Source organism: Phocoena phocoena, chromosome 6 (genome assembly GCF_963924675.1).
Source record: "Phocoena phocoena chromosome 6, mPhoPho1.1, whole genome shotgun sequence".
Lineage (NCBI taxonomy): Eukaryota > Metazoa > Chordata > Mammalia > Artiodactyla > Phocoenidae > Phocoena > Phocoena phocoena.
In genome coordinates this window covers 105155649-105177050 of record NC_089224.1, presented here as the reverse complement: position 1 = coordinate 105177050, position 21402 = coordinate 105155649, and the positions used below count along the sequence as shown (strand labels likewise).

The window sequence follows — 21402 nt, the reverse complement described above, 5'->3', positions numbered from 1 at the left end:
CCCCTTTGTTTTATAGATGAAGATACTGAAACTTTATCAATGTCAGTGATAGGTTCTTCATCACAGACCAACCAGCCTTTCTTTGATCCCTTGCTAAAGAACCTTCTTCCCTTTACCTCAGGATTTTACCTTTGGAAAAATAAAGTGCTTTACTTTTTTATCTGAAAATATATTTTTTTGTATTATGTACTTGGTGTAATATGATCATAATGGATTTGTTTACCACTGTGTATTCCAGTAGTGTGTGTGCGCGCATACACACACACACACACACACACACACACACAATTTATCTGTTTTGCATCTTGTATCTCCTCACATTATACATGGAGGTAGTGTTGCTTCTACTTTATAGTTAGAGAAACTTTTCAGTTATCACTTAAAGTGTAACCAAACGTAAAATAAGAGTTGTTGCTTTCTGATTGAATATTGTGGTCTCACGCTGCTAAAAATCCAGGTATGAATACAACCTCTTATATCTGTCTCAACAGGCGTCTGATGGAAGCAGCTCCAGAGAAGATCTTTCATCCCAGCTTTTGAGAAGGAATGAACAGATACGGAAATTAGAGGCCAGGCTTTCTGGTATGTCTAAGAACTCATAAGAAGCAAAGGAAACTTGCCTTGCCTGACCCTCTTTGCCTATAAAAAAGCCAAACAGCATAACCTTACAGTTATTTTGACATATTTTGATATTCTCAGTCAAAAAGGAGCAACTTGTACCCCCTTTAATCCCTTCTTTTGTTAGCGTACTGAATAGTGTAAATTCAAAACTGAGTTTTAAAGTTAATAAAAAAAAAAAACTGACATTTTTCTGCTCCTGAGATTTCTAGCCGTGGATATAAAAGGTATTAAAAGTATATGTAGATTTAACTATCTTTCATCCATTAGCCTAGCTTGCTTTCAGGTGGAGAGGGTTAGGAGATAGCATTTTTAGGGAATGGCCAACAGATGTTGGATTCTTCAGCACCAGACAGGGCCTGGTGCTACGTTGCCACTTGCTGCAGATACATATCACCTGTGTAATGTCTTTCTGGGTCTTTGGGCTACTTTTCAGTGGTATTTCTAACTTCAGCACCTGTATAGACGCTATAACTCTCATTACGTCTTTTATGTGCAGTTTACGATGTACACCACTCCTATTATATCCTTTGCCTGAGCAGGGCATATTTGTGGTAGAGTTGTGAGTTCTTATTTTGGTTTCTGCCAGTAGATACATTTTGAAAGCTTCAGCCTGTGAAGTGGTCAATGACTTCTGTGTTTGTTTTTGTCCTTTGGCCTTATGCCCATTTTACTGTAATGAAAGCAACAGACTACAAAATTCACCAAGTTGTATGTGAAATATTTGTGTTTGTGTAGTTATCAAAGGTACATAGTATAACTCACAGCTCCTAGGTAGTCCATTATCTCATTTTGTTCTCACTCTAGCCTAACAAGACTTCGTGACATTAAGGTCACAGAGGTAGTAGGTGGTAGAGCTGGGATCCAAACCACTACAGTCTGCTTTAAACTCAATTGTTATTATCCTGTCACCCCTACCTGTAAGTAATACCAGTAACAGAGGTGAAGTAACTTTATATTTGTTCAGTGTTGGGGAGAAAGCTCTAAGGTAATATGGATCTTCCCTAAATAGTTTGGGCTTGACTGATGTTAGAGGAGGGACAGGGAAGAGGACTGACATTTATTACGCCCACTTATGTCCTGGGTACTTACCTACAGGCTCAGTATGAATAATAACAGCAACCACAGTATCAGCTACCCTTTATTGAGCATTGTGTGCAACGTGCTTAAAGCACTTAGTTTGTTTTATAATTAAGGCATATAGAACATTTAGTTTATTATCTAATACATCCTTTGAGGTAGATAAATTAATATCATCATTTCATAAATGAAGAAACTAATACTTAGGATCAATAATTTGCTTAAGGTCTCTCAGCTAAGGACTGACAGAGTTGGGATTTGAACTAAAGCCTGTCTACTTTTCCACTATACCATACTATCTTCTTTGGCTACCAAGGTAATTAATTCTGACTTTCACCTTTAATGTGTCATAGGCAGCTCAGTTCTGTGTAGAAAGGAAGCTGACTTTTCTAGAGAATTAAGTACTTTTATTGCAAAGGCAATACTGTGGTAAGATGTTTGCTATTGCCCTAACCACTGTCACTCAGTTGTATGGACTCTAAGTGAGCTGTTCAGTGAACTCCCTTTGATCTATCCTACTGCTAAGACTGGAAAGGAAGGTGAAACTGAGATTTGAAATTAAGTAATGAGATAATAGTGGTTTTCATGGCGGGGCACTTCTGATGACCAGACCAGGCCCAGTTCTTGTTCTCTCTCAAGGCTAAACAAATCTGCCTGTTTGTATTCACCATTTACACCGTGGGTAGTTTGTACTATACCTGTTTGCCTGTGTTGTTCATTGTTAATGGGAGGCTGTCTGCCCAGCTTTCCTTAACAGGAATGGTTTTCAGGTTGAGAAAATCATCATCATTTTCATTCATTTTTTTTTTTGTTTAATTAACTTCCTTTCCTGATGTTTGTCCATTCCTGGTATGTGCGTCACCCTCCTCACCCAAGACTATGCTGAACAGGTCCGAAACTTGCAGAAGATAAAAGAGAAGCTTGAAATTGCATTAGAAAAACACCAGGATTGTACGTATTTTTTTTCCTGCTTTTTTCAATCTTTCCAGGGTTTAGTTTTTTGAAATGAAACAATAACGTATGGTTAAGTTTGTCCTTCATCATAGCCCAGATCTTCATTTTATAAGTAGTGTACTTCTTAATCAAGTTGACGTAACATTTATCTGATAGTTACAAGCATACAGTTCATCCTCACGTTGCTTTATGGGCATGCTTCTTAGGAGAAGGTTATTATCTATCTCATCCAGTTGGCTGGTTTATTGGCTGCCCTTAGTTTTTAGTAAAATCAAGTGCCTGATCCTTGGGCCTACATTAAGAAACTTTGGTTCTAGCCATAGCTTCATTGCTGCTTTGTTCAAGAACTGGGGAAAATCTCTATCTGTCATCACTCCTCTAACAATAGAACATAGATTTTGTTTAGTTTACCCTAAATCATATGTTCTCCTTTGGGTTCAATCCAAGAAAGATGCTAACAGAAGTAGAAAGTTATTTTTTGTTGATATATACTAAAAAAATTTTTTTGAGGAAAATAAGGTGGAAGAAAGGGTTTTTTGTTTTGACTTTTTGTTTTAATTCTGATAAAGTAGTAGTAGCCATCACTTAGCAATAGCATTGGTGTTTTCTGGCAACCTACCTAACTCAGTGTTCTATCACTGTATCATTTAAAAAGTTACCCTTTGGCATCTTCCTAAATGTATATACTTGACTATAACAAAAAACCAAGAACAATTGGAAACAATCTAAAACAAAACTGTGGTCTATTACTAAGGGCAAAAGATTCTGGGAAAGTCAAGATGGGTCAGGTTTTTCCCAGTCTCATAATCCACTCTGTGACCTTGGCCTTTTTTGTTAGGTGACAGTTGTAAAGTAATCACATGGGCTATTTGACATGCTGTTTCTGAAATATCTCCATATCTCAAATAGAGCCTCTTTGTTAACAGCTTCCATGCGGAAATTTCAAGAGCAGAATGAGACATTCCAAGCCAACAGAGCCAAAATGGCAGAAGGACTGGCTTTGGCATTAGCCAGAAAGGACCAGGTATTTTATATGTGGCACTGCCCAAGGCTGGTGGAAAGATTTCACTTAGTGACATGATTTCAAAAATCATGCCATAAACCTGGTAGAAGATATTTACAACCCAGGAGAAAAGGAGTGCTTTATAAGATCTTTGAGATTTCATTTGGCCTTAGGGTGGGAAATTATTAAGGAACTTTACAGTTATAATCATGAAATGTGTCCATAATGTGAGAGTATCATTTTCCAAACTGTATAACTTTGTAAAATTGAGAGGAAAGTAGTGTGTTCGTAATCTGGTGGTGAACCCCAAGATAAGGAAAAGGGTCTCTGCCCTACAAAAACCTGTTTGAAGGCCTAGTCCCAAAACACTTGCCTTTATAGTGGAGAAGATGCTATCGAGCTAGTGATCATCCATGGAGTACATAGTTCTTACAACCTCTGTCCCAAGTTTCCTCATCCCCAGCCAACTAGACTGAGAGGAGCTTCTGTAATCTCAGTAGAACCATCCATTGAAAGATGCTGAATGAATGACAATAAGAAACTAATACTATTACTGGCTGTTACAATAATTATAAAGTATATTTTGTTCAATGGCATTTTAAATTTAAGATAAGCATCAAAATACTGTAATGATAATTCTGATTTATTAAGGTAGGGTCAATTTATTATATTACGTTTCATTTTAAGAAAATACATTATTTCATCTGCAGTAGGTAGGGTGGTTGGTTGACTTGTTTTACAGTGTGTATTAGTCATGTCAGACATTTACTAGCCAGAAAAAAAAATCATTCACCAATAATTAGTGAATAACTGTGATATGAATGTATATAAATGAAGAGATAATCTAAAATTGGTGGACTCTGATTGTAGGCAGTTGGGATATAGCCTTTTGTACCAGTGGTTATTTTTTCCCCTCTTCTGTGATTGGTGAGTAAGGGGCGTAATCCCTTCTCCTTTAACTTTTATCAGATGGCATAAAAGATATTGGTAAAGTGAAAATGAGAAGGAAAATAATGATCGGGGGCTGCTGAAGACAACCCCTGCCCCCCACCTGTTTTTCAGTAAATTAATTTTTATATAGCAGTTGTGGAATTACCAACACAGCTGGTCCCAGCTACCCACTCCCAAGAAATATTAATAGTACTTATAGAAAAACCCTCAGGAATAAGCTGAAAACTGCATCAGAACATCAGATACAGCCTTGTTTGGGTGCTCTGCTTAGTAAAAATTTGCAGGCTTATATATGTGCTTTAGAATTTTATATAAAGTTCATTTTCTTTTCCTTTTAGGACTCTTGGCTTTCTTTATATTTGCTGTTTTGTTTGGTTGATTGGCTGCTTTGGGTGGAGAGGGTTATTTTGTTTTCTTAAGATCTTGATATTATTGATACTCTTCCCTGGAAACTGTACTTTTTTATTGTTTTGTTTTAGGAATGGTCAGAAAAAATGGATCAGCTTGAAAAGGTTAGTTCATCTTTGTTTTTGTCTCATTGTGAATGTTGGCCTCTTCTCTGGGGCTTGGAAAATGCTTTCTTCAGTACCTAGTACACTGATGGCTATACCACCTCTTGGAAGCAGGGCACTGGGTGATTAGACACTGACTTAGAAAGCTCATGTCTTCCTTTTTCTTGGTGGGTGTACTGGATATCTTTTGTTTGCCCCTCCAGATACACTCTCCACCTCCTCTCCTACCTTTCTCTGTGTATCTGAAGGCTGATACGGAATGCATCAGCAGGGCTCCATTGCCCTCTGGCTTCTAATTAAGTGTGCCTGTGGGGAACACAAAAAGAACTATGTGTGGAAGAATGTGGTCGGGAAGTTTATTCCCTCAGCCATCTCCATGTGAGATCCCTTCAGTTTGGATGCATCCCATGGCCCAAGGTCACAGCTTCAGCTGGACCTTTGGTTCACCCTCTGATAGAGTTTCTCTTTTTGTGTTTCTTGTAACCTATTTATCCCTTTGCCCCTTTATGCCCAACTGTTACTAGCACATCATCTCTTTTGGGTTTTCTTACCCCACCCACAGCTTTGAAAAGTCCCTTTATTAGACTGTCTGCAGAATATCTACTTTGAGTCTGTTTCTTGCTGGGGCTCTGATTGACACAGTGGTAACATAAGGAATAATTTTTGAGGATGCAGTGGGGAAGGAGGGCATTTCTGAAGGCTCAGCATTGAGTAGATAAGGGAACCCTTTAGCTAGACACAGATGAGGAGAATTGATTATTCCAGCACCATAGCTTGTGTAACACTGTGTAGGTGCCTTATGTAATGTATTCCTGGCTCCCAGACATGAACAGGAAGATGAAATTTCACACCTACAATTAGAAAGACATTTTAATTTAAAATAATCAATAGTCAGTTTGCTCAGCCCACATTATGTGCTGCTTCCTAATTCATTCCTTGTTTTCATTGAGTACTCCTAAGTTACTCTTTATGGTAGAAAATGATTTCTTTTTCTATTTTTTTTTTTTTTGCCACACCATGTGGCATGCAGGATCTTAGTTCCCCAACCAGGGATCGAACCCGTGCCCCCTGCATTGGGAGCACAGAGTCCTAACCGCTGGACTGCCAGGGAAGTCCAGAAAATTATTTCTTAGATTGATATATTCAGTTATAAAATATATTTACTGTTAATTTTATTAAACAGATGAGTTTTATTATTGCTCCATTCTTGGGATGAAACACGAAGTTAAACCAGCGATTTTCTTTGTGTGTCCTGTAGAAATCTGATTACCCAAGCTATCAGAATGCCTTAACGTATTTACATAAGGAAAGAATTACAGAAAAGTCAAGCTATGTCCCAAAGAAACTTGTGCTTAAAAAATATATATCTAAACATGGTGTTAATTATGGTCTTCTTAAATATGAAGGTATGGGTTAGGTTAAAGTTTTCTTATCTTGAAAGAAACTCTTAAGATTGTAGCAGTTGAATTCTCATTGGACTATTTTTTCATCTTTTAAAATTATGGTAAAGGGGGAATCCATATAGGACTGAACTAAATAAAATCTACTTCAGTTCACTAAGATCTTTCCTCTCCGTCCCCCCACCCTACCGCAGGAGAGGTTGGGAAATATTTTAGACCAGGAAAGAGTAATGAGGCATCTTTGTAGGTCTTTTAAGCCACTGTGATTTTTGGAAGTGTTATTTTTAGACTGTTTCAATTTCTTTTTTTTATTTAATTTTTTTATACAGCAAATTCTTTTTTAAAATTTTTTTAAAATTTATTTTTTATACAGCAGGTCCTTATTATCCATTTTGTACATATTAGTGTATATATGTCAATCCCAATCTCCCAGTCCCACCACCCCTACCCCCCCGTTTTAATTTCTTTTTAATCAAGAATTGGAAACTGTGACAACAGGGTTTGTCCTGAAGAGAATCCCTCTTGGGAAGCTATTATTTAGTAAATTGTAACCTTCTGACCCCAGTCATGTCTAATTTTTGTTGACTTGCTATCTGAACTTACTAACCAAAATTAGTTCTACTTAAATGCATCTAATTTTTTAAGAGCATTCAGTCTTGTTCCAGTTATTCATGTTATTCAGCCAGTTCAGTGTGTCATTGAGATAGACATGTAAAATGGATGTCTGCAATTGCTAATCAAACTTAAGCACTTTACAAGTGTTAAGTAATTGTTGCTCTTGTTCCCCTTTTCACAACTATCATTTAAAACATATTTATTTCTAAGTTAAAGAATTTATAGATAATTTTGTAAGTAATTACCGTAAAGCTTCCCATTATCAATGTATTATTGCTACTGATAAGAAATTGTCTTCAGATTTTCCTTTATTAAGAATTCTGCTTGTATAATACGGATTTCTAATGTCCTAGTTGCCTGAGCTGATATCTTCTTTTGCATAGGATAAAAGGTTTCTGACAGCTCAGTTACAGGAAATGAAGAACCAGAGTTTGAATCTTTTCCAAAGGAGAGATGAAATGGATGAATTAGAGGGGTTCCAGCAGCAGGAACTAAGTAAAGTAAAGCACATGGTACGCATTTTTGTTTTAGAAGCTAAATCCTGAATAGATGATTTTGCTAGCCATCACTCTCTAACTGCTGATAAGCATACCTTAGTTGTCTTTGATACTAATCATATTTGTATGTTTTTCAGTTTGTTAAAGTGGAAAAGTTCTGTTTGAAATGTATTTCCTTTTTCTTTTTAAACTACTGGGCATATGAGACCCCTTCTAAGCTCACAAAAATGTTATGAAAGCTTGCCTTATTGGTCCAGATTTTTTGTAATTTATTAATTTATTTATTTTTGGCTGCATTGGGTCTTTGTTGCTACACTTGGGCTTTCTCTAGTTGCGGCGAGCGGGGGCTACTCTTTTTTTTTTTTTTTTTTTTTTTTTTTTTTTTTTTTGTGCTACGCGGGCCTGTCACTGTTGTGGCCTCTCCCGTTGTGGAGCACAGGCTCCGGACGCGCAGGCTCAGCGGCCGTGGCTCACGGGCCCAGCCGCTCCGCGGCATGTGGAATCTTCCTGGACCAGGGCATGAACCCGTGTCCCCTGCATCGGCAGGCGGACTCTCAACCACTGTGCCACCAGGGAAGCCCGGGGGCTACTCTTCGTTGTGGTGCGCGGACTTCTCGTTGCAGTGGCTTCTCTTGTTGCAGAACATGGGCTCTAGGTGTGCGGGCTTCAGTAGTTGTGGCTCGCGAGCTCTAGAGCGCAGGCTCAGTAGTTGTGGCGCATGGGCTTAGTTGCTCCACAGCACGTGGGATCTTCCCAGACCAGGAATCGAACCCCTGTCCCCTGCATTGGCAGGCGGATTCTTAACCACTGCACCACCAGGGAAGTCCCAGATTTTATTTTTAATTTATTTATTTTATTTTTATTATTTTTGGCTGCATTGGGTCTTAGTTGCGGCATCTTCATTGTGACGTGGGCTTCTCTCTCGTTGTGGTGCGCGGGCTCCAAATCGCGCTGGCTCTTCACTGCAACATGCGGGCTTCTCTCTAGTTGTGGCACGTGGGCTCCAGGGCACGTGGGCTCTGTAGTTGCGGCATGCAGGCTCCAGAGCGCATGGGCTCTGTAGTTTGCAGCACGCGGGCTCTCTAGTTGAGATGCACAGGCTCAGTAGTTAGGGCATGTGGGCTTAGTTGCCCCGCGGCCTGTGGGATACTCCCTGACCAGGGATTGAACCGCGTCCCCTGCATTGGAAGGCAGATTCTTAACCACTGGACCATCAAGGAAGTCCTTGTCCAGATTTTTTTACAAGTGTATTTCTTAGTAGTGGTCCAGTGAAACTTTCTATCTTTGTATCAGCTTTTAAAAAAAGAAGAAAGTTTGGGGAAAATGGAGCAAGAATTGGAAGCACGTACCAGAGAACTTAGTCGCACCCAGGAGGAGTTGATGATCTCCAACCAGATGTCAGCAGACTTAAGCCAGAAGATAGAAGAGCTTCAGAGAAACTACTCAACGCTGGAAGAGCAGAGGTTCTTGCTTGGTCTGTGGGGCACATGGGTAGCGGTGTTAGTGTAGCTCTGGTTACAGCCAACCTGTCTTTCCCCATTGTTCACTGTAGCACTTCCTGATCTTAATTCTGGCAAGCTCTTCTGGACTTATCCTTACCTGCCTAGGGCTTTAGGATCCCCCTACCTCCTCCAAACCCTCATCCCCCTTCACCTGCCTAGGCTCAGACACTCCAACCCTGCCGAGCAATTTAGTACGTTTTAGAGTTGCTAAGCTATTGAATAGCCAAAGGTAGATCAGGATTTCTTGCCTAAACCTGAGTGGAATTTTTCTCTTGGGCCTTCTGCTTCAGAGAGAGTGAAGGAGTCTTTTCCACTGATAATCTTCACAAGGCTAATGTTTGCAGCCCTGACATGTAAAGAACCATCTGTGTTTTTCCTGTGGAAGAATGTGTCTTAGGTGGGATATCCACATTTGTTCATTGTCTGCTTTCTTTCAATAAAGAGATCATGTGACAGCTTCAAAAACAGGTGCAGAAAATAAGATCACGGCCCTGGAGCAGAAGGAACAGGAACTCCAAGCCTTCATTCAGCAACTTTCCATTGATTTGCAAAAGGTAAGTAGAGGACTAGGAGTGGACCCAAGTTGCTAGGATTCATGAATGGGGTAAAAACTATATCTGTCAGAAATTTTCGCCTCAGGGTGGCTGGTGAAAGTTCTGTTTCTCATGCAGTCCACATTGCCCTAGTTCCTGGTGTAGCCAGGCTGCATCCAGATGGAAGGGGCCATGTAGTTGAGCAAGGGTTGCTTAACAGAAGAGGTCAGTATTGTCCTGACAGGAACTGTCAAAGCACACCATTTGATCTGCTCAAACTTGTAAACTACTATGTCATGGACCTTGAGCACAAGAAGACACAACAGCGGTGGTTGACGTGGCTAGGCTTGTACCTTTGACATACGTGGCTCTAATCCGATTTGTTCAAATGCACATAAATATCATTACTGTTCGTTTTTTTTGTTTGGCTAACATACCTTTTTTGCCCTTCTACTCTAGGCCTGTGCTAAATTCTGAGAATATAAGGGTGAACAATGATAGTATCACTATTGACAGTAGTGTTTCTCAGTGGTGTGTTCCTTGCCATTTTGATCAGGACAGTATGTACTGTATGATTGTCCCATGCATTGCAGGACATTTAGTTTTCCTGGCCCCTGTGTTCTGAATGCCAGCAGCATCCTTCAGGCATTGACAAGCCAGCCCTTATCCTCATATAGACAAAACACCCCCTAATAGGTGGTACCAAAAACCCTACCCTCACCCCCTGAGGACCACTAATCTCAAGTGCACCAGAGACTTACAGTATTATTACAGTACAGTAAGATTTGTGTAAAAGAGAAGTCTATATACCCCTTCTAGCTATTAGCATACTTACAGATAACCTCAGTAGAAGCCGAGAGAGGTCATATACCTTGTTCAAAGTTATACGGTAAGTGACAGAGCTGAATTCTAACCCAAGTCTTACTCCAAAGCTCATGCTTGTTCCATGGGGCTTTGTTGACTCACAACAAGGAGCACCCAGTAAATAGATCTAGACACCTGTAGTGTTTTGTCTCAGAGGCCTACTGTTTCATGATAGAACTCAAACCTCCTGTTTGACAAGAAAAAAGTTCACAACTCAGTAAGTCCCAAATAAGTGAAACGGATTTTTCAAATGCAAAGGATATGCCATAGGGAGAGTGCATTTCCAGTGCAGGAGTCAAGGAACTGTTCCTGGAGGAGCTGGAATTTCAAGGATGGGTAGGACAGCAGGAAGCAGAGAAGACAGAAGGGTATAGAATACATTTTGGGGGGGGGGGCGGTTGGAGAGAATAACAGACACAAAACTTTGGGATTCACAGGACCGTTTGATATTAGAACCATCCATCCATTTCATAATTGGAAAAGGTAATTTTCCAGACTCTGGTCCCACTGAGTTCCCTCATTCATTCTAAAAATATAATTTGAGTTTTATTATGTGTCAAGCTCTGTGCTCTGTGCTGGGTGTTAGAAATACTAGGGTGAGCAAAACAGATATCACCCTTGCCCTTGTGGAATTTAGTCTAGAGGGGAAGTGAGACATTAATCAATAATCACATAGATATATAATTACAAACTATGATGTGTTGCTGTGAAGGAAAACCACAGGATGCTGTGAGATCCTGTAAGAGGGCATCAAATCAGATCTAGCGTTGGAGTCATAGAACACTTTCCTTGAGGAAGTAACACTTGAACTGAGATAAACTACTGAAGCTTGTGAGGGTAGGAATGATGGCAGAGAATTTTAAATAGGAAATAGTATGAACAATAAACCCAGAAACTGAGGCAGTAAAGGGAGTAGCGCCTTCAGGGAAGTGGAAGAAGGCTGGAAGGGTAACACAGAGTGAGGGAGAGGATTACTCTGGCTGTTAGAGGAAACATTGAAAGGGTTTCCAGTTAGGAGGCTATTGCAGTTGTGCAGGCATTAGACGGTGACTTTGACAAGAGTCGGGGTGGAAATGATGGGGGAGGAGACAAATTTAAGAAATCGTGAGGAGACGGACCCACTTGGTAATGTGGTAAATACAGGAGAAGAGCAAGAGGAAAGGAGGTGTTTGGGGTGATTTCTGGGTTTCTGGCTTAAGCACCTGAGTGGCTGATGCTGTCAGTCATCAGGCTAAGATAGCACTAAAGGAAGGTCAGTTTTCTCATAAAGATGATGAGTTTAGAGTCCTTTTCTTTGTTGTCCTTGTTAATATTGAGTAGATATGAAATAATATTTATGAAACATAAGTAAGGTAAATAGTGTAACAAGCTAATGAACTGCCATGTAGCTACTACCCCACAGGTTAAGAAAAAGAACAGTATGTTTACCTTTGAGATTCCTGGTGTGCCCTTTACTCTTCCATCACATTCTTTTTACCTTAAGTAAGCTTATCTAGAAATTACTCCACTTCCTAGCTTCGCTTTATAATTTTATCCCTAAACAGTAGCTTCTTTCATTTATCATGCTTGTTAACATTATATAAATGAAGTGCTGTAGGTATTCTTCTAATGCTACCTTTCTGTGCTCAAGGTTGTATTCTGAGACACATTCATATGGACACATGCCGCTATCATTTAATCTTTTCTCAACTGTGTAGTATGAAGTTACTAAAATTCATTTATCCATTTTATTGACAGTGGGCATTAAGGTATTTCTGGTTTTTGCTTTTACAAACGAGGCTGCTGTGAACTTTTGTCTGCCTGTGAATGAGTTAACTGTAGGGTATATTTGAGATGTGAAAAGTTTGGGTCAAAAGATTTGTACTTTTCAACTTTACTAGGTAATGCCCAGTTTTTCCATAGTAGTTGTAGTAATTTACAAACATTCACCAGCAGTGTATAAGAATTTGGGTTCCTCTGCTTCCTTGACAAGGTGATATATTGTCAGACTTTTAATTTTTGCCAATCTGTTGAATGCGAAATCTTTTCTCACCATGGTTTTTTTTTTTTTTTTGGCCGTGCTGCATGGCTTGCAGAATTTTAGTTCCCCGAACAGGGATTGAACCTGGGTCCTCGGCAGTGAAAACGCAGAGTCCTAACCACTGGACCACCAGGGAATTCCCTCTCACCATGATTTTAATTTGCTTTTCCCAGATTATTAATGAAGTTCAGCATATTTTCATATGTTTATCAGTCATTCGTGCTCTTCTGTGAAGTGCTGGTTCAAATCTTTGGCCCATTTTCTATTACATTTTCTGTCTTTTTCTCACTAATCATCAGAGTTCTTTATATATATCCTGGCTCTCATGTTCCTTGGTCAGTTATGTGGGTTGCAAATGTGTTCTCCCAGTTTGGGCTTGCCTTCACACTCTTTATGTTTTCTTCTGTTGAACATATGCTCTTCATTTTAGTATAGTTGAATTTATTATTTTCCTTTAAATTTATACTTTGTCTCTTTAAAAAAACCTTTCCTCACTTGGAATCATAACATTATTATCTGAAAATTTTAGAGTCTTGACTTTATTTTCAAGTCTTTAACATACCTGAAATGTGATTTTGGTGTGAGAAAGGGATCTGTGTCTTATTTTTATTTTAATTGTTTTAGTACCATTTATTGAAAAATCTGTCTTCTCACTGATCTGCAATGCCAGCTTTATCATGATTCAGTTTTCCATTTGTACATGGAGCCACGCCTGGACTTCGGGGTGTATGCACCTGTGGTATTTGCGCAATACTAAGCATTGCCTTACTAGCTGCAGTATTGGGATAAGTCCTGGTGTCTGACAAGACAAGTCTCCGTACCTAGTTCTTTTTCAGGAGTATTTTGAATATCGTTGGCCTATTGCTCTTCCACAGAACAACTTGTCAGGCACCTTAAAAAACCTGGTGGAGAGGCTCCAGAAAGACCATTAGCCTCTCCGCCAGGTGAGGACACGGAAAGAAGTGCCAGCTATGAACTAGGAAATGAGCCTTCACCAGAGGTGACCATGCTGGCACCTTGATCGTGGACTTCACAGCCTCCAGCACCATCACCTGCCCAAATGCAACCTTGAACCAAACCAGATGCCAGAGGGAAGAGAGTATCTGTTGATATTGTCCAGGCTGCGGACGTCTCCAGGAAAAATTGGAAAAGATGAAGGGGACGTGGGTTCAAGCCCTGGTCCGGGAAGATCCCACATGCCATGGAGCAACTAACTAAGCCTGTGCGCCACAACTACTGAACCTGTGCTCTAGAGCCTGTGAGCACACCTACTGAAGCCCACGTGCCTGGAGCCCATGCTCCGCAACGAGAGAAGCCGCTGCAATGAGAAGCCTGCACACCGCAATGAGGAGTAGCCCCCACTCGCCACAACTAGAGAAAGCCTGCACACAGCCTTAAATAAATAAACAAACAAACAAACACACACCTGGTGGGATATTGATTGGAATTGCATTGACTCTGAAGATGCATTTGCAGAACATTGATTACTTTATCATGTGAGTTTTCTTATCCAAGAAGACAGTGTCTGTCTCTCTAGATATTCAGTGTTACTGTTTCTTTAAAAATGACTCTCAATAAGGTTCTATAATTTTTTCCAGAAAGGTTTATTTATTTATTATTTATTTATTTATTTGGCTGTGTTGGGTCTTCATTGCTGCACGCAGGCTTTCTCTAGTTGTGGCGAGCAAGGTCTACTCTTGGTTGCAGTTTGCGGGCTTCTCATTGCGGTGGCTTCTCTTGTTGCAGAGCACGGGCTCTAGGTGCATGGGCTTCAGTAGTTGTGGCACACGAGCTCAGTAGTTGTGGCTCGCAGGCTCTAGAGTGCAGGCTCAGTAGTTGTGGTGCACAGGCTCAGTTGCTCCATGGCATGTGGGATCTTCCTGGACCAGGGCTTGAATCCATGTCCCCTGCATTGGCAGGCGGATTCTTAACCACTGTGCCACCAGGGAAGCCTTCCATTCCTTTTATTTCCTTTTCTTGCCTTATTGCATTAGCAAGAACTTCCAGATGATATTGAAAAGGAGTAGTGAGAGAGGACATCCTTGCCTTGTACCTGATCTTAGTGGGAAAATCTTTGAGTTTCTCACCATTAAGTATGGTGTTAGCTGTAGCACATTAGGTGCTGAGGGCTTGAAGTAAAACAGCTAGAGTGTGGGGAGTTGCTCTATGTGGGATATGGTACACAAGAAAACTAAATGGAAATTGGCAACTGATTCTTCTGTTCCTGACTCTGCCCAACATGGTGACTTATATAAGACTTGTTTGTTCTCTTGGTTGTTACTGGAAAGGGTCACATGTATCTCTCAAGTTCATACTGATGTGTAATATAAGGAGTACAGGCTTTGGGTCAAGAAGGCTTGGGTTTGAATCCTTATTCTGTCACCAAGGTGTGTGCTGTTGGGCTAGTAGTCCCTAAGCTTCAATTTCCCTGTAAATGGACACAGTGAAGGGTGGTTGTAAGGACTAGAGGATGAGCTTGCACATTCTTCTCAAACTGTAGCTGCTCCTGCACCATGCTATTGTAATTATTACTGTTATCAACCTTATTAGTAAGAGACCCATTAAAGATGGGTCAGCTGGGCCAAAACTTTTTTCTTTCCTATCAGACTACCTCTCCCTCCTGTATTCTCTGCTTTGCGTAATGTTACCATTCATCCAGGCATCTGAGCCACAGACTTGGCAGTTGTCTTCACTGCTTCTTTCCTCTTCACCCAGCCCCCTGGTCATGTTGAACTTGTCTGTTTACCCCTTTACACATGCTGCCGTTTACCCAGAAAGCTTGTTCCTCTCCCCCACCTTCCACCTGGACTTGCCTGCTTAGGAGGCCTGATCTGATTGCCCCCATTAGTCCTTTCTGCCTCTGATATCTCATAGCACCTTGCATGTCTCTCTGTTACAGCATGATTGTACTGTTTTATAATTAACTGTGTGTATATCTCTTTTTACCACCAGCCTCCATGCTTCTATGGGTCAGTAACTATAGCTGATTATATCCCTAGAGACAACACATAGAGTATAGGCTTGATAAAAGTTTTTGAATTATGTTATCTTTTTAAATTATTATTTATTTATTTTTGGCTGCGTTGGGTCTTCGTTGCTGCGCGCGGGCTTCCTCTAGTTGCAATGAGCGGGGGCTACCCTTCGTTGTGGTGAGCGGGCTTCTCATTGCAGTGGCTTCTCTTGTTGTGGAGCATGGGCTCTAGGCATGCGGGCTTCAGTAGTTGTGGCTCGCAGGCTCTAGAGCGCAGGCTCAGTAGTTGTGGCGCATGGGCTTAGTTGCTCCGCGGCATGTGGGATCTTCCCGGACCAGGGCTCGAACCCGTGTCCCTTGCATTGGCAGGTGGATTCTTAACCATTGCGCCACCAGGGAAGCCCGAATTATGTGATCTTGAATCCATTCTTCAGACTTCTCCTCCACTATATATGTTTCCACCCCTGTGAGAATTCAGAATGGCAAGTGCTTCTTCCCAAAATCCTAGGCCCAAGTAGCTACATCTTATTCTGAGGAGAAAACTGGCTGGGTTGCAAGCTAAACATGAAAGTCTGTGGCTTGAGATGGAGCAGCAGATCATAAGGTGAGGGAATTTGAGGAAGCACAGTATTTGTGAGGAGGTTCAAGTCTTCACAATGAAATGTTGATGCCTTGCGACCTTATTTTGAGTGGAGAATGGGCATGTTCAGTGGATGTAAGGACCTCTGTGAGCTAAGAAATTGTATATTCAAAGGATTCTGGATCCTCAGCTTTGATGTTGAGCAGCATTTGGAGATTGACAGTTGTGAAAGGAACAAATGTAGTCCCAACCCACCACTGCCACCACTACCATCACTGCTAAAGAGGTAGACTGAAATAAATAAGTGGGCAGCTGGTGATCTGGGGCCATGGTGTAAGGTGCTGCTGTGATTCAGAGGTGCTCCCTGTCCTGTGAGCCAGGGTGAATACCATTGTTTGTTTCAGTTCTGTCTTCAGCCTTAAGGCAGCTACACTGGCATCATGACTGCTTCATCCAGCCACACGTTTCCAGGTGTATTGTTCTGTAGGTCACTGTAGGGCTGGCTGGGAGCTTCTTCAGTGGAATTACCTCTGCTGGTTCTTGGCATCTGGTGTAAAGTTGTAGGTCCTGTTGGCCTCTGGATTAATAGGATTAAACCTATGCTTGATGAGAGTGGGAGGGGGAGCATTCCTTTAGCTAGTAGATCATGACGACACAGGGGATATTTTAGAGAGGAGGAACATCTTCGCAGGGTCCTGGCTAGATTCCACAGACGTAGTAGCATTCTTCCTTCCCGAATTGCCAGGTGCTTAAATTTGGGAGCGTTTGCTGCTTGCTGCAATAGGCCTGAAACAGATACCTGAGTAGTGTCGGGTTCTGATCTCATATATTCTCTGTTCCATTTTCAGGGAAGATCTCCTGGCTGTATGTTCTTCTAGGATGCAGTTGGAAACAGAATTTCAGAGAAACATGGTGATTCTAGAGGATACAGGAAGGGAGGGAGAGAGACAGTGTAATGTAATCTCTGCTTTCACCTGCAGGCCACTGCTGAAACTCAAGAGAAAGAAAAACTCATCACACATTTGCAGGAGAAGGTTGCATCCTTGGAGAAGAGACTGGAGCAGAACTTATCAGGGGAAGAACATGTGCAGGAACTTCTAAAAGAGGTAGCTAGCTCCCTTTGGGCTGGCCAGTGTTGGGAGGGCCGTGGTAACACTGGAGATTTCATAAAATCCTAGAGTTTCAGAGCCAGAGAGTCTTCAAAGAGCTTGGTGAAAAGATCACTCCCTCCAACTTTTGATTGTTCTGCTTATGGTAAAATCAGCATCATGTTGCCTGTGTGTGACGTTTTCCTGAAGGAAAGGGAGCACTTTGTTCAGAGATGCATGTGAAGGAGTGGCATCCTGATCACTGATAAACCCCACCTAGTGATTTACGCCATTTGGGTTGTTGTCTTACTGCCCTGCTTTCCTTCCCTACCCATTGTACTTTACATTGGCCAAGGAAAGTAGTTACCATCTGCCTTTGGCGTGAGCGAGAATTGCTTTGGGCAGCAAGTGGACTCTCCTTAGCCGAAGGAGGCAGTTGAGCCAACTGGCCTCTAGCCCAGTGGTGTAGGTGAACTTGCTTGTCGTCTGCCCACATTCTGCTCTCTCCTACATGACAGAGGTGACAAAACCCAAGCCTTGGGCCTAGATTAGCCCCTCACTTTCTGTATTCAGTCAGTTTCAACTAAATGTGTCCATCTCCACTGCCACTGCTGTACTTCAGGTTTCCAGCCACTCTGGCCTAGTCTGTGTTAGAAGTCTCCAGACTAGCCTACACAACATCAGTCTCTCCTGCACCCTCTAACACAGTCTTCCACGTCACCACTAAACTCATCTTTCCAAACAACATTTCTGACTATATCACTCCCATAAGGAGCTTCCACAATTACCCTACAGTCTATAGTGAGTATAACGTGGTTTCTAAGGTATAGATGGATTTCTAGAACCAGGCTCCCTAGGTTTGCACTTTACCTCTTCTACTTACTAATTTTTGACTTAGAGCAAGTAACTTAATCTTTTTGTGTTTTCTTCCCCCTCTGTAAAATAGGGTTAAAATTGTATCAAACACATAGAATTGTTATTGGGAAATGATTAGAATTAGCACATCATGGGGTCTCAATATATTTCAGCTATTAACATTAAGATCATTATTGTGCCATCATCATTGTTATAAAGTTTAGTGTGCATAGGAGTTACTTGGTGAGTTTGTTTGAAGTATACATTTCTAGGGAATTCCCTGGCAGTCCAGTGGTTAGGAATCAGCACTTTTACTGCAGTGGCCCAGGTTCAATCCCTGGTCAGGAAACTGAGATCTTGCAAGCCAAAAATCTGGGGGAGAAAAAGAAATATATATATATATATATATATATATGCATGTGTGTGTGTGTGTGTGTGTGTGTGTGTGTGTGTGTGTATGTGTGTGTGTGTGTGTGTGTGTGTGTGTGTGTGTGTGTGTGTGTGTGTGTGTGTCTTGCCCTACCCTCAGAAATTCTGATTTTAGTAGGCCTGGAAAAGGCCTCAAACTTAAAAACTCCTCCACCCACCCAGATGAGTCTAATGCAAGTGTTTGGATGACTCCACTTTGAAAAATATTTGCTACAGAATTAAGTTCAAACTTCCTTCTGTAGCATAAAAAGCTTTTCTCATAATCTGGCCCTTTGCCTAACGTTCTAGTCTTGTTTCATGACCTGAACCCATCATCACCTTGACTTTTGGCAAGCTGTTAGCTCCCCAGATACCTCCAGCTGTTTCATACCTCTAGTGTCATCCCTCTGCCTGGGTGCTCCCTTGGGCCCTGGCCACCTGTGAAGAATGAAGCCTCCTAGTTTCCTGAGGCAGTGAGGATCTCCTGCTCTGTGCTGCTCCTTTGTGGACACCATTACACTCTATTATATACTTTTTTGGTTAGTTTTTGCCCCAGCCTCAAGGTCAAATTTATACTTTATGTATACTTTATATGTATACTTTATGATATGTGAATTTTATCTCTGTTAACTGTTTTGGGTTTTTTGGTGCGTACTTGTGTCCCTCGTGCCTCGCACAAATCGAAGTATGGTGTAGATGTCAGTAAATATTTATTCAATGGAGAAATGACTATTTTCTTTTACTCTTCTTTCAACTTACAGAAAACACTTGCTGAGCAGAATTTGGAGGATACCAGACAGCAGCTCTTGGCAGCCAGAAGCAGCCAGGCCAATGCCACTGACAGCCTGGAGACTCGGGTATTGACCTCACTCCCAGTGGTTCCTGTGTCTGGGTGGTGCCCTGGTTGGATGATGTGGTTGTGGCTGAGAATCCCCTTGGGTCAGAGGTTTTCTTCCAAAGGGACTCTCTTTCGGATCTTACTTGTAGAGAACTGAGGTAGTCGTTTTCTTCATTCTTGCCACATTACCATCATTGTTCCACAGCAAGTTGTTCTCTTCTCTGTTTATTCCCTTTATCCCCATTCCCCTCCTTCCCATAGGAAACCACTCTAATGTGGTTAATAGAGACCCTTTTATTGTTGGATAACCTTAAAACTGGTGACATTGTTTTGTGTGTCTGTGTGTTGATTTAAGTAAATGATACAACTGTACATATGTCTTTTTTGTTACTTTCAACTGCTCCATCTTCTGTGTCCACTTCGTTGTTCTTACCTACTATACTTTATAGTTGTCTACTAGATGCTAGATATCCAGATTGCCTTCGTTCTGTCACCACAAATTACACTGTGGTGAACATCCTTGTCCCTTTTGCCTTAAGAAGGATAGCAAGTGCATATGACTCAATGTGACTCAGTAGGGCAGGAATGTTCCCAGAAGGCTTGCACCTGGCTCTACTCGCCCAGCATGCATGAGAGTTCCTATCGCTGCATCTCTGTCTTTTCTAGCATTGGCATTTCTCAGCCTTCTTGCCAGTTTAATGAGTGTGAAGTGGTAGAAGTGGCAAGGGATCTCTGTGGGGCCGCCTATAAGAACACTAATCCCATTCATGATAGCTCCACCCTCATAACCTAAGTACCTCCCAGACACCTCACATCCTAACACCATCATGTCAGACATTAGGATTTCAATATATGAATTTTGGAGGGATGTAAACATTCAGACCATAGCAAATGCTTAGCTTATTTTTTTAATCTTTCTTGTTTCTTGATAAATATATATAAAGCTATATTTTTCTCTAAATACAGCTTTGCTTTATTATAATTCAGTTCTGTTTCTGAATATCCATTCTTTTATTGTGGTAAAATACACATAACATAAAATTTACCATTTCATCCATTTCTAGGTGTACACTGGCATAAAGTACATTCACGTTGTTATGCAACCATTACCACCATCCATTTCTAGAACTTTTTCATCTTCTCAAACAGAAACTGTGCCAATTAAAACAATAACTCCCCATTCTCTCCTTTCCCCAGCCCCTGGCAACCACCATTCTACTTTCTGTTTTTATGAATTTGATGATCCTAGGTACCTCATATTAGTGGAATCATATGGTATTTGTCTTTTTGTGTCTGGCTTACTTCACTGAGCATAATGTCTTCAAGGTTCATTCACATTATAGCATGTTTCAGAATTTCACTCCTTTTTAAGGCTGAATAAGCCTTTTTAAGACTTTTATTCCATTGTACATCTATCACATTTTGTTTATCCATTCATTTGTCCATGGACATTTGGGTTGTTTCCACCTTGTGGTGGTTGTGAATAATGCTACAGCGAACATTAATGTATGAACAAGGTTTTTGTGTGGGCTTATACTTTCATTTCTCTTGGGTATATTCCTAGGAGTAGAGTTGCTGGGTCATATAATAACTCTGTGCATAACCTTTTGAGGATCTGAATCTTTCTTGAGTTCTGCCTGCAAACTGGGACTTGCATAGATATTTACTGAACCCAGCAGTTCAAAAAGCTAGGTTTCACCATAAACAAGACAAAAATACAGCCCTCAGAATGCAGGAAAATATTTACAAATGAAACAACAGACAAAAGATTAATCTCCAAAATATACAAACAGCTCGTGGAGCTCAATATCAAAAAAACAAACAATCCAATTAAAAAATGGGTGGAAGACCTAAATAGACATTTCACCAAAGAAGACATACAGATGGCCAGGAAGCACATGAAAAGCTGCTCCGCATCACTAATTACTAGAGAAATGCAAATCAAAACTACAATGAGGTATCACCTCATGCCGGTCAGAGTGGCCATTATCAAAAAATCTAGAAACAGTAAATGCTGGAGAGGGTGTGGTGAAAAGGGAACCCTCTTGCACTGTTGGGGGAAATGTAAATTGATACAGCCACCATGGAGAACAGTATGGAGGTTCCTTAAAAA

General features: G+C 41.0%; 1 protein-coding gene across 1 annotated transcript in view; it reads left to right on the top strand.

Annotated features, from left to right (window-relative positions):
- GOLGA1 (golgin A1) overlaps window positions 1-21402 on the top strand; it is a 51297-nt gene that overhangs the window by 6276 nt on the left and 23619 nt on the right. Inside the window, exons 4-12 of the mRNA XM_065879301.1 lie at window positions 492-582; window positions 2575-2649; window positions 3579-3676; window positions 5086-5118; window positions 7517-7645; window positions 8924-9093; window positions 9575-9686; window positions 17081-17206; window positions 19213-19308. Coding sequence (XP_065735373.1) covers window positions 492-582; window positions 2575-2649; window positions 3579-3676; window positions 5086-5118; window positions 7517-7645; window positions 8924-9093; window positions 9575-9686; window positions 17081-17206; window positions 19213-19308 — 930 coding nt within the window. The remainder of the gene's footprint in view (window positions 1-491; window positions 583-2574; window positions 2650-3578; window positions 3677-5085; window positions 5119-7516; window positions 7646-8923; window positions 9094-9574; window positions 9687-17080; window positions 17207-19212; window positions 19309-21402) is intronic.